The sequence below is a fragment of the Balaenoptera ricei genome, chromosome 5 (genome assembly GCF_028023285.1).
Source record: "Balaenoptera ricei isolate mBalRic1 chromosome 5, mBalRic1.hap2, whole genome shotgun sequence".
Classification (NCBI taxonomy): Eukaryota; Metazoa; Chordata; class Mammalia; order Artiodactyla; family Balaenopteridae; genus Balaenoptera; species Balaenoptera ricei.
In genome coordinates, this window is record NC_082643.1 from 109,026,376 (window position 1) to 109,040,858 (window position 14,483).

The 14,483-nt window shown below is 36.6% G+C and overlaps 1 protein-coding gene across 3 annotated transcripts in view; it reads right to left on the bottom strand.

The window, feature by feature from the left end:
- PPA2 (inorganic pyrophosphatase 2) overlaps positions 1-14,483 on the bottom strand; it is an 84,334-nt gene that overhangs the window by 34,797 nt on the left and 35,054 nt on the right. For all 3 annotated transcript variants that reach the window (XM_059923365.1, XM_059923364.1, XM_059923363.1), the window contains one exon: positions 8,881-9,007. In XM_059923365.1, coding sequence (XP_059779348.1) covers positions 8,881-9,007 — 127 coding nt within the window. The remainder of the gene's footprint in view (positions 1-8,880; positions 9,008-14,483) is intronic.

The window sequence follows — 14,483 nt, forward strand, 5'->3', positions numbered from 1 at the left end:
GAAAAATGGAAATATACTTCAAAATAAGTTAAAACCAAACAAAGATAGAAGCCTATTTGTCTTGTATCAGAAAAACTTCTTGGAAAAGACTTGGTAGATTTCTTTCCCCAAATACAAATATTTATTACCATTTCACAAGAAATTTTACATGACCAATAGAATGAAAACCATCCAGGTGCCTTGTAACACAGAAATCCAAATGGTTTTCTAATCTAATTTTAACTAGAACCACATTACCAAGTAGCTAAAAGCTTAGGCTTTGGGTCAGCCAGACTTCCACTGAAGTTTCAGCTCCACCACTTAACAGCTTCCCTAAAGTACCTAAAAATGTGCCAATGTCCCCAAGAAATCTATCTCGTGATCTTTAATTTAAACTGCGTTTTGTTCAGCACTAACTCTGAAGATAATTTAGGTCTTTCTATTTTAGAAGAAGACAGGCTTTAGCCTGTCTAAATAATGGATTGAAATATTCCTAAAACAACCAAAAGTTAGAGAAGAAAAGCTCTAGGGGTCATTTACTGATTAGATGATCAACCCCACAACTTTAGAGATGAAGAAAGCTTCAAGAGGTTATGTGAGGGACTTCCCTGGTGGCGCAGTGGTTAACAATCCGCCTGCCAGTGCAGGGGACACAGGTTCTATTCCTGGTCCGGGAAGATCCCACATGCCGCGGAGCAATTAAGCCCGTGAGCCACAACTACTGAGCCTGCACTCTAGAGCCTGCGAGCCACAACTACTGAGCCCATGAGCCACAACTATTGAAGCCCGCACGCCCTAGAGCCTGTGCTCCACAACAAGAGAAGCCACCACAATGAGAAGCCCGTGCGCAGCAACTAGAGAAAGCCCGCGTGCAGTAACAAAGACCCAACTCAGCCAAAAATAAATAAATAAATAATAAATAAACAAATACATTTGTAAAAAAAAAAAAAAGAAAAAGCTTATCTGTGTATTGGGAGCATGTGTTGGAGGGAAAAAGGAAATTAAAAAAAAAAAAAAAAGAGGTTATGTCACTTTCCCAAGGTCAGATAACTAATACATACAAGAGAGGATTTTAGAATTTAGGCCTCCCCTACTCTTCACATCGTAGGAATATGACTGAAGCCTGAAAAAACACTGGAAGAGGTCAAGGTTCAAAAAAGAGGCAAATGATTCCCAGTAATTTAATTCTATTCTTAATTATAGTACATTTTACTTGATTTGTCCCCGTTCCTCAACTGCCTCCTCCCACATCCCATCCCTACCCACCCACGCCTATTAAGCCATACCTATTAATGAAATCAAAGGAATGAAGATCAAAAGAGCCATCTTTTACTGGGACTTCTAATCATAATTATCCCACTGATGCCTCAACTATTGAAGAGCAAGTGGTCAGCGCTCCCAGAAAGCAAGATAGTCACAGGCCACAACTACTTTTCCGAGCGTCGATGCGATGCAGTGGCTCCCGCAGCCTTTAGGGAAGTCACCGACCAACGCCCGCCCCCAACCACCAGTGCCTCAGGTTCCCAACCTGAAACAAAAAAGGGAACACTAGCACATCTTGCTTGAACTTAGGTAAACATTCAACAGATATTCCAAAAGACGCACTCAGCATAGTTCCTCGACATACAGTAATTGTTCCAGAAATGTTAGAGCTTTTAGGACGACAATGGTGACATGCCGGCCCCTTTCTGTACCAAAGAATACACGCAAAGGAAAGCAAACGGAACGCCATTCTTTCGGTTACAAAGGTTAATGTGAATATTTTCCCTTAAGATTACTATGCTGTGCCCTATTTTTTCCCTAAATGATAAGGTTAACTTGTGTTTTAGGAAGTAAGGAAATTAAATACCTTATTAATTTGGCTTATTTTTAAAATAATAATTGCAGGGGCACTAGAATTGTTTATTTAGCACATGAAAATTTAAGTCAAATAGATTTGGTTTCCATGTGTTTGTTCCTGCCTTGAAAGAAAATAAAAGAAACTACATAGTTTTATTTGACTTTCAAATTTCTTTAAATGTAAGTTGAAATTCTACAAATATGAAATACATATAAATTCTGATAATTTCAGGACAAGTGCAATGCTGGCCTTGGAAAAAGTCCCAACTGCCTCACTTAAAATAATTCCCTTATTACTCATGGAATTTATTCATCCCAGAATGTATCTACATCAATATAATTGTTCTGATTTTCAATTTTTGAAAACTTTAACATCACTGCACAGGCAATATTTATTACAGGACATCAAACAATAGTTTTCATTTATTTAATACCAATCAAAAGAAATCTTTATTGCTCTGCAAGTTGACATAGCTTCTAGGCTTAAATTACCTCCTTATGACATTACTTCTCCTGACATAAGGGCCTTAGGCATCGTTGGCGGTCCTGAAGAGGCTCAAACATCTGTTTGGTGAATATCTGAAGCTCTATATTATAGAAGGTGGTTAATTTAACCAAGAGAGAAATTACATATGCCCTAGCATTTCCATCTTCTTAAAAAGCTCTGAACTTGGTTATTTCAGAACCAAGCGCTATTATCCCTAACAGCCAAGGCATTCTCTAGTAACAATTTAGGTGCCCTGGGAGTCTTATTAACTCTTGCAGGTCATTAAGGTACCATTAAGAGCATTAGGGGCTGGAACCTAATTACAGTGCATTAAATGGTCTTAGTGCTCACCAAGTGTTAATGAGCCAGCCAAAGTGACCAATTTTCTATCAGGGCATATGAGGAATTCATTTTCAAATGCTGTTTAGATTTTTTTTAGATTTTCAAAGTTGCTACTCCACTTTCAGAAGGCAAAACTTGAAGATTTAAATAATAATGTTAAAATTACAGAAATATTGCCAGCAACCACAGTTTCTTTCCAACTGAAATGTATTCTCTGATGCAATGGCTAGTTTTAGTTCAGTCAAGTCAAAGTTTAAAAAACTATAAACATTAAAACAGGATGTTACAGTCTACCAAAGTCTGTACATGTTCATCAGGATCAAAGAAGTTATTTCCTAACAAATAAAACAACCACAGGGTTTCCCTGGTGGCGCAGTGGTTAAGAATCCAACCGCCAATGTAGGGGACACAGGTTCGAGCCCTGGTGCAGGAAGATTCCACATGCCGCGGAGCAACTAAGCCCGTGCGCCACAACTACTGAGCCTGCGCTCAAGAGCCCGCGAGCCACAACTGCTGAGCCCTCGTGCCTAGAGCCCATGCTCTGCGACAAGAGAAGCTACTGCAATGAGAAGCTCGCTCACAGCAAGGAAGAGTAGCCCCCGCTCACCACTACTAGAGAAAGCCTGCACACAGCAACGAAGACCCAACATAGCCAAAAATAAATTAATTAATTAATTTTAAAAAATTGGTACCACGCTTCAAGCATGATACATCTAGAACTACATGTATAAAAATTAAAGAGTAATAAAAATTGCTTAAAAAACCTCCCAACCCCAGAACTTCCTTACAGAAATACAAATGTGTCTGAATTAATACACCAAAAAAATATATATATATAGATAAAACATACTGTCTATAAACTAAAACACACTTTTTTGTTTTCAAAAAAGAAAAAATAGATACTGACCATGTCAAAAACAGCTTCTTTTTCTTAAGGTAGTAGAAATTAATAGGAGGGACTTATTTTTTAAATGTCTAAATAACAATTATATATAGGAAATAATAAAAAAATTTCCCTGTAAATTTCTGTATTACACACATCCTCAGAAAACTACAGAATTTTAAAGAATTTCCAGATAGTTACCCTTCCCTACATGTTTTTAATTCTTCTTCCTATTGAATAAAAATGCCAAGTATAGATGACAAATGTTTAAACTGTTAAAAAAATCACTCCTTTGTGATAGAAATTTCAACTCAAATACAGTAATTTATATTTAAGGTTACTGCATTAGATATTTTAAAGTTATTTAAGGAGAAGTTGACCACCAAAACAAATCATTTCTGACATGTATGGACTCCGACATGTATGAAATCAATCTCCCATGCATTTTCTGTAAAAATTTTTGGAAAATGTACCCCATGGTAATAGCTATGCAGCAGGCTCAAGGGTACAGCCTGTCTAAAACCAGTCATTCGATAAACAGTATGATAAACGAAGTGAATGATAGTCACATAAATACTGTAAATGCTATTTATTAGTTTTCAACTTTCAGATTCAAGAGACAAAACATGAAAAACAGTTATGGTTTTAAAGAACAGAACCTACGCATTACAAATGTATTACACTGTAGAACTCATAGTGTAGATGAGGGAAGCTGGGTTGTAAGGGGCAGAGAAGGAAAGAAGTACAGAAACCTGAATGCCCTGGTTTTACACTGGGCAGCCACGAGTTACTGTTCAAAATTAATGAAGCAATAAGTACAGCTCAAAGTGTAATACCTAGAGTTATTAAGATAACAGAAGAAGAAATATGGTAACTAAATTGAGAGATGTATAAGATGTTAAATTCCTAATCTTTGAAAGCAGCAACTTAAGTTAACAGGGAAAAGAAACAGAGGTGTGAGCACACTGATTACAGAACAGAAGCAACCACTTGAGAACTAAAAACATATGGGGAAGAAGATATGAGAAGTAAGACTAGGGGGATGGGGATGAAAAAGTAGGAAGGAGAACATTACTTTTCATTTTATATACACTTTTTATACTTCTGAGTTTTTATTTCCAAACATATGACTATTTTTTATAATTAAAAAAATGCCATCCAAAGTCTTCTGTTTGTGATTTTAGAAGGTACACGTGGGAGGGACACAATAAAATGTTTAAAAGTTGCTTGGTTTCAGATTAAATACTGCTGATTAATTTTTAAAGATTTATAGTAGATAGAGAATAGCACCAAACTTTTAATATCTATTAGCTAGTATTTATTTAATCATATGAATCCAAATATACATTTTTATCTTACTACAGTAAAACCATAAATTGTTATCAGAGGCATTTCCCCTAATCTCAAAATCATGAAGCTGATTCCTTTATTTATTTCTGAGGCCCCCTCACCCTTGCCAAGGTTCTATTTTTAACCTGTAACATCCTATAAAATAAGCCATATGCTTACAGTAGTACTTAAGCGCCTCCTGAATTATAAGTTAGGTACCTTCAGAAGATGAATTATTATGATACAAGAGAAAGCTATTAAATATTGTAATCAAGTCATAGAAACTAATTTTGTAAAAATTCCTTCACAAATTCAGGAAGCTTTCAACCCCTGTGATTAGTGAGCCTCTTTCAGTTCTCACCCCTTCCAATTTCCCCCCTTTACAGGTGCTAATGAAAACACAGACAACACACCAGGCTAAGCAGTGAAGAAAGAAAGTAAGGTTAGGAATGATTTCTGTCCATTAATATTTGCTTGAGCAGCAGGACAACAGAAACTCTGTCTTTTGTCTGAAATCGTTTCAGAGGAGAGCTGGATGATGTTAGAGAGATATGATAAATATAAACCAAACTTCAGTTTCAATGAAAAATAAAAGCTGCTACATAGAGTTACCTAGTATTCCATGATTTAGGATTAAAAAAAAAAATTTATACTGCAGACTCTTCAGCCTTTCAATTTGTGCCTACATCTATTTTTTTTCTTGGGTCTCTATCGAATAAAAGAGAGAAGAAACGTGGAATATGTGGAGTATGTACAGTAACGTGCAGGTAAAAGAAATGAGAAGTCACAAAAGAAAACACTTATAACTGTTAAAACTACAGAACTTATCTTACAAAATCTAGATATATAAGAGTACTTAAGTATTGGAATTACTCAGTGTAAATAATATGCAAATATCCTTAAAGTAAATAATCCATTTTCCCCTGTATACCTTATTCATTCTGGAAATAAACACAAAGCACCATGTCAGCTACCATTTCAGAGCAAAATATGTCAATAATTACTCATCTAGTCTTTTAAGATTTAAAAAAGTTATTATAGGGCTTCCCTGGTGGCGCAGTGGTTGAGAATCTGCCTGCTAATGCAGGGGACACGGGTTCGAGCCCTGGTCTGGGAAGATCCCACATGCCACGGAGCAGCTGGGCCCGTGAGCCACAACTACTGAGCCTGAGCGTCTGGAGCCTGTGCCCCGCAACGGGAGAGGCCGCGATAGTGAAAGGCCCGCGCACCGCGATGAAGAGCGGTCCCCGCACCGCGATGAAGAGTGGCTCCCACTTGCCGCAACTAGAGAAAGCCCTCGCACGAACCGAAGACCCAACACAGCCAAAAATAAATAAATAAATAAATAAAGTAGCTTAAAAAAAAAAAAAAAAAAAAAGTTATTATAAAGAAGCACTGTTGTATTTCTTAAGATGAAGATAATGTATGTGTTCCCTTTTAGTGTAATGGAAAAAAAGTCCTTTTTTCCTTTCAAAACAATAATTTCTTATTTTAATTATTCTAGTCTGATAATTTCATCTCAACCAAAATAAGCTTCAATATTTCTGCATGTCATGGTTTCAGTATTTCTGCATGTCTCTCTGTACGAGCATACACAACAAGAATTTAGAAGAGGATGCCCAAAGTGCAAGCCACCTCCATTTGGGGTATAAACAGAAAAAAAGTGAAAATAGTTATATTTTTTCATTCTAACCCTTAGGAAACTGTAGGAGTAAGGTACTTATACTATGTAATCTGGTTTCAATACTGCTAGTTACAAATACTGTAAATTACACAAATATGAATTGTGCAGTATAGCACGGTAGATGGACAATGGACTTTCTCATCAGACTGAAATGAGTTCAAATCATGGTTCCACTATTTACTAAATGTGCAAACTTAGGCAAGTTATTTATTTATTTGTTTTAAAATTTTATTTATTCATTTTTGGCTGCGTTGGGTCTTCGTTGCTGCACAGGCTTTCTCTAGTTGCGGCGAGCGGGGGCTACTCTTCTTCTCGGTGCATGGGCTTCTCCTAGTGGTGGCGTCTCTTCTTGTGGAGCGCAGGCTCTAGGCGCGCGGGCTTCAGTAGTTGTGGCTCGCGGGCTCTAGAGTGCAGGCTCAGTAGTTGTGGCGCACGGGCTTAGCTGCCCCGCGGCACGTGGGATCTTCCCGGACCAGGGATCGAACCCGTGTCCCCTGCATTGGCAGGTGAATTCTTAACCACTGCGCCACCAGGGAAGTCCCTAGGCAATTTATTTAAATCCTTTGAGATTCTTCTAAATTAAGAGTAATAATATGTACTAGGACAGGCACCAGTGTTTGGCATATGTTAGGGAATTTGAGGTGTTAAATCACATCTCCAACAGTACTGAGCTAAAGACTAGTTTCCTTAGACTCTCAGCCTCTCCAGTTTAAAGGGACATCCCTCAGTAGAGTTTCGTGACTTTAGTGTGCCACATCACAAATGAATTAATTGAACAGTTTGTTTTTGCTGGCTGTTGCATCATTATATTATCAGTTCTCACCTGAGGAGCAGCTTATGTATTAAAAAACTTTTAAATTGGGTATTGATTTACTCTTATTACATATGTATACATATATACATGCATACATATATATGTGAGAAATACGATAATAAAGAAATCCAGTGTAAAATAATGAAATAGATAAGAAAAATATATGGTTTATGGGCTTGAGTCTCATATTTTAATTGTAGTTTTCATGTTTTAGTTTTGACCCTGAGGTTATATGTACTTCACCCGATCAGACCCCTCCCTTTCTCAATTACAAGCAAGAATGGCATAAAATCTCTCTTGTTGTTCCATGTGCAAGAAAAGTTTTTTGTTTTTTTGTTTTTTTTAAGAAAACACTTCCTTTATTAAATGCAGCTATGCTTACATTTTGGTGCATTTCAAAAAGCAATGTTGATCAGTGGTAATGCCTACGTTAAATTGAGCATGCACAATTACAATGGAAAAAAAATCCCTAAGAACAGCTTTTACACATCCCTCTTGCTAGTGCAGCTCTGTGTAAAACTGGAAAGTCTGCAAAGTATGTTTTCTGTATCAGGAGTTTCCCGCTCTGTACTTCTCCTTTCTGCTCCATGGTGAAGAAAAGGTTTTAAATGCACATAAATTAAGAGAGTTTAAAATGTAAGTGTTAATGAGTTTCAGTCAATACAGAAATGGTATATTTTCAAATTGAGATAAGAATTGAGGTCTAGAAAAGACCAGGATCCCAAATAAGGATGAAACTGAAAGGAAAAAGGTTAGAAAACTAGGGGAAAAAATTGGTCAGAGAATAATAATAGTGGCCATATACTCAACACTTCATATGACAGCCAGATGCTTTAAGTAAATCATCTCTTATACTGCCAACAAGCTCACAAGTAGGTATAATTACCTACATTATTAGATGAGCAAACTGAAATTCAGAAAGGTTAAATGATCTATCCAAAGTCACTCAAGTAGAAAGTAGCACAGCCAGAAGGCAAACTGAAGTCTGTCCGACACCAAAGAAATTTAACTCTTTATCATACCAAACTTCTGGAACTTAAATTTCTGGGACATCAAAATTTTGTTAGAGGGCCGTTATCTTTCCCTTCACCTGTACAAGACAGAACAAAAACTAGGTATAAAACCAGCTTATGTCTTTGATGAACACTCCCCTTTTTGTTTTTTATTTTTCCTGTTACTCAAATGAATAAAAGAGAGATTTAAGAAAGAAAAGAAGGAAGGGCGGGAGGGAAGGAGGTGAGGGGGAAGGGAGCCCATAGATTGTACTTTCTTAATCTGAAGTATCGTCTGTCTGTCTGCACTCCTTTTCTTTCTCTTACTCCTCCCAGCAGTACGACATAACTCAGACACAATCATATTGAATCACAATCATATTGAATTGTCCATGGAGAGAGAATTAAAAAACAAAACGTATAAGTTTAACTCCCAAAATATACACTGTGTTTTACATGAGCCTCTTTTAAATTCTAAGAATTCCAATGACACACTGATTTACTTCTGTTTCTGGAAAGTTACAGACTTACCATGAAACTTCGAGGCTTCAGGATCATTCACATTGATAGCAATTAATTTCCAATCTGTTTCACCCTGATCAATAAGAGCCAAAATTCCGAGGATCTTCACATGAACAACATCTCCACGAGAAAGAACCTTTAAAGAGAAAAGAAATTCAGCATTTGCAAGGCTTTGGAGAAATTTACTCATATATCATAAAAATCTATATGAAAGATTAAAAGCACTATAGACTGAAACTTAATTAAAATGATTGTAAACACAGTCATAAAGCCTTTTATGATATCCTTCTTAGAATAGATGTCTTGATCCCTTTTTGGAAACTGAAATTATTTATAGATCTTAAAATTTAATGTACTAGGCCTAGAAACTCATACTAAGCAGAAAATAAAGCCATGTATATCATGTTATAATATAAATCTGGCTTCTGCTGTTTGGGGGTAAAAAAACATGAGAATCCTTTGAAACTTGGGGGTAAAAAGACATGAGAATCCTTTGAAACTGCTTTATAGTACCTTTTTTGCAAACTATATTTATCAGTTACTAGTGAAAAGTAAATTTTTATCATATCTGAATACAGCCTTAAGATAATGAATGACAGTGAAATAATTATTAAAATGTTAAAGATAGAGACAAACCAGGTTTCATAAAATGCTTTAAAAAGATTTTAAGTGAAACCAAGAAACAGCATCATGTTGAAGCAGATGTTCCTTGTACTAAAGAAAGTTATTTCAGTGGCTCCCTCAAGTTGCCAATGCCAAGTTTATATGCATACATTCTTTCTATAGCCTTTTATTTTTAAAGGTTTAGTCGGCTATAGAATTTCACTGTAAGCTGAAATCTGAACACATGCTTCAGAATAATTCCTTCATGATTCAAAATGCAGCTTTACATCTGGAAATCAAGGTATGCAAAAGAAAGTCACAGTTGTATCTTGAAATTATTTGAGAGAAAAAAACAGATCTTAAACCATAAAGTCAAATAAATCCTTTCAGAACATTTGCAAAATGAATTTGAAATCTTAATATAAATCTGCATGAAGGTGAAATTAGTTTATCCAACAGATTAATGTGACTGTATAAACTAAACTGAAATACCACTTTTAGGAGAATATGCACAATTATATTAGCCAGACTCTCACACGTTTAGGCTCTATTTAGTACCCAGCACTATATTAGACACTATGTATACAAAAAGAAAGCATCCCTTTTCTTAAAGGTTTACAATCTTGTTGGGGAGACTTACACACCTCCCGCCAGGAGGTCCTTTATAAAACAAAAATGTTCAAAGTTATCACATAATCATCAATGAAAGGTGGCTCCATTGGTTAACTCAGTGATGAACTGCATCACTGCTTCTCAGCCAGAGGCAATTTTGCCCTCTAGAGGACATGTGGCAATGCCTGGGGACATTTTGGGTGGTCACAACTGGGGGGTATTATTAGCATATTGGCAGGGAAGAGGCCAGGGAAGCTGCACCGGACAGCCTCCTATTACAGTATCATCCACCCAAAATGTCAATAGTGCCGAAGCTGAGGAACCTGCAGCAGACTTTGGTGACAGGGGTGTCTATCAGAATTACTGGGAATCATATATAGTTTTTATAGGCACCTTCTAAATTGTTTTATTTTTATTCACAAGAATTAATTTACTTTGAAATTTCATACAACATAAGAGCAGATTTGAGACTTGTATGGTTACAAGGGCAAGCAGGAAGCATGTCTGGGAATTATCAAGTTTCATCAGAATGATAAATGTCCTCTGATCTCATAAGCAACAGAAAGGGATTAGACAAACCACTGCCTTGCAATTACACTTTAAAAACTGGAAAGGAAATTCTCTCAATCAAACCAAAAACTCAGGATAAGATGCTTAAAAACAAATGGTAAAATTCTTCTGAATACCCCACAATTCAATTCAGTCTAAAGCAATTCAACAAATTTTGCAGAACACATGTTAGATACCAAATGAATAACACTTCTCAAAGAACTTAACTTTAAAAAATTTCTGTATCTGTGATTCTAAGTCTATTAACAACTTCCAGGACTCTGCTCCTTTTCCTTTGCCCATTTACATATGTGGTGTTAAAAGAGGCTTTCTTCTATGATGTTCCTTATAGATGATTTAAGGACTAGCCAGGCATAGCCCGGCACAAGATAAAGGAGCGTAGTCCCAACAAAGGCCTATTGTTTAGATGGTGATTAAGTACTTACTTCACATTTACTAAATATTTTTTCGGGCCTCATTAACTAAAAGAATAAATTGCTTTGGATATAAGATAAAACCTATTGCCCCAGTTCCATTATAAAACTCTCAGTCTACCCTGCGAGGAAATTAATGTACACAGCAGATTCTGTTACTAATTCCTTGGGAATCATACAGTTGACCATGTTTCAAAAATGAGTTGACATTCTGAAACAAGAACGTAGGGATGCCTCAAAGATTTCAGGCAGAATCAGACTAGGGTTACTACAGACTTTTCTAGCTATTATAAAAATATTTCAAAAGATAGGATTTTTAAGTCACAAATATATGGGGTCAAATTCTTCCTCCACCATTCCTAGAGGTGACTGAGGCCAACTACTTCACACAATAGTTTAGGACTTGGTTTCTCCACAGTAAAATGGAGATCACATGACTTACTCCTTGATGTAAAGATAAAGAGCAAAGGAAACAACAGATGAATGAACTAGAACACAAGAGGTCTTCCACAGATATTAGTATTTTTTCTCTCTGGGCTCTACCTGTACTCATCTGCTCACACTTGTCAACTGCTAACTCCTGGGAACCTGGAATGAGCAGAATGTAATAGTGGTCTACAACAAAACTTCTATGCTGATTTAGAATTTGAAGAATGAGGTAAACCTTCAATTGGACCCAATCAATATGAAAAACTATGGAAAGTAAAACTGCTTAAAGCCTGTTATCCTGTGTATTAGGTTTTTACTATAGTGTAACAAGTTATTATAAATCTAAAGGCTTAAAATAGTGTACATTGTCTCACAGTTTCCATGGGTCAGGAGTTTAGGCACAACACAGCTAGATTCTCTGCTTATGGCCTGACAAGGCCAAAATCAAGGTGTTGGCCAGGCTAGGCTCTGATCTGAAGGTTCTAAGGAAGAACCCATTTAAATGCAATTCTTTGCAATTGTAGGACTGAGGTCCCCCTAAACTTGCTGGCTGTCAACCAGGGACTGCTCTCTGCATACAAAAGTATGCTTTCAAGATTAATAATGTATACCTTGTTACAAATCACTTACATTTAAAACGTTTAATTTTATTCCACATATTTAGTGACTTTGATATGTTTATTTAAAAGCCTGTATATCAAGTTTTCTTAGATTCCCTTGTTTTGTCAATAATGACTTAGTGTTACTAAGTCAAATCAATTTATCAGGTACTGAGATTTTCATGATTTCCAGTTACCAATCTCATTAATTACGTGCTCACTGACAAATTTTTACATCAGTGAAAATAAGATACTTTCATTTAATCTTTTCACTTACACTTAATATCTGCATAAGGATTTAAATTAACTTAATAATCTGCACTTAATATAAACTGAGTGGCCCCAAGGATTACACCTTCAGAATAAGAGTTTTCTAAGGAACCTTCCTACATTGTTGGTGGGAATGTTCGTTGATGCAGCCACTATGGAAAACAGTAGGCAGGTTCCTCAAAAAGCTAAAAATAGAGTTGCCATATGATCCAGCAATCCCACTCCTGGGCATATACCCAGACGAAACTGTAATTTCCAAAAGATATATGCACCCCTATGTTCATGGCAGCACTATTTACAATAGCCAAGACATGGAAGCAGCCTAAATGTCCACTGACAGATGAATGGATAAAGAAGATGTGGCACATATATACAATGGAATATTACTCAGCCATAAAAAAGAACGAAATAATGCCATTTGCAACAACATGGATGGACTTAGAGATTATCATACTAACTGAAGTAAGTCAGAAAGAGAAAGACAAATACCATATGATCTGTTATATGTGGGATCTAAAATATGACACAAATGAACTTACCTACGAAACAGAAACAGACTCACAGACACAGAGAACAGACTTGTGGTTGCCAAGGGGTAGGGGTGGTAGGGAGGGATGGATAGGGATTTGGGGATTATCAGATGCAGGCTATTATATATAGAATGGATAAACAACAAGGTCCTACTGCATAGCATTAGGAACTATATTCAATATATGCGATAAACCATAATGGAAAAGAATATGAAAAAGAATGTATATATATGTATAGCTGAATCACTTTGCTGTACAGCAGAAATTAACACAAAATATTGTAAATCAACTATACTTCAATAAAATAAAAAGAATTAGGGTTTTCTACTATATAACCTTTCCATCGATGTAATGTTATTTAATTTAGTGACTCTTCTTATCATAAAATAAGACACAGGAAAGTGACCCAAAGTATATAGCACAGCATCTGGCACAAAGGAGGTACTCATTGAAATATTTATATTCTTCCTTCAATCTATTCATTTTATACACACTTCACTACCCCCTCTGGAGAAAAAAGGCCAAAAAATAAATTTGTAAACTATAGCTTAAATTTAAAATAAAGCAAACAATTTGGCCATATTTCTGCTGGAGAGATAAAGGAATTATAGAGTCACACAAGCATGAACTCTAGCCCCTATTTGTCCTTATCTGGGTGTAAACTAGAAATGTAAGTTGGATGGGAATCTCCCCTGCAGGAAAGGAGTAAGAGACAGGGGGAAGGAAAAGAAGCTGGGGCGGGGGGAGGAGAATAAAAGTACAAGGAAGAAAAAAAGAAGGAAGTGGAAGAATAGAAGGAGAAAAAGCAAAAAAAGAAGGAACAGAAAGTTCAAGAAGAGGATGAAGAAGAGGAGGAAAGGAGGAGGAATAAGAAAGGAGAATGAGGAAGAAGATGAGAAAGAAAAAAGAAGAGTAACAGAAGAACATAGTAAATAAACAAAGTGACAAAGAATCAGAGGACACTATTCACTGAATAACATTCTGGAAACCTGAAAGTGCTAATATGAGTTTCCAGAGAAAACCGATTTAATCTCAGCTAGAAGAATATGACTCAAGTAATGACTGCATTTGGAACGTCTTACATTAAGCACACGCCCTGTGCCAGGCACTGAGTTACACACTGTAACGGTGAGTCCCATCCTCACAGAGCTCACTGCCATCTCGGAGGAGACAATTAGACAAAAAACACAGCACTATTGGTACTGAGGAAGCACAGACCAAAGAGCAGGTATGTTAGTGTACGGAGGGTAAAGGGAGACTTCTGAGAGGAAGTGATATTATAGCTGAGATCCGAAGGATGAGCAGGGGGAGGTAAAGTGAAAAGAAGGGGAAAGTAAAATAAAGTGAAGGAAGAGAATGTTCCATTCCACATAAAGGGAATAGCTTGTGTGAAGGCCTGTACATGAGAGACGGCAGATACATTATAGGAATTGGAAGTTCGGTACAGCTGCAGACGAACAGTGGCAGGAGAGGAAGTCAGAAAAGGAGGACAGGGACTAAAAAAGAGTAGAGCCGGAAAGGAATCTGGAATCAGGAGGGAAAATAAGACTCGGCAAGGAAACTGGTCAGTAGTAGGAATAATTCAA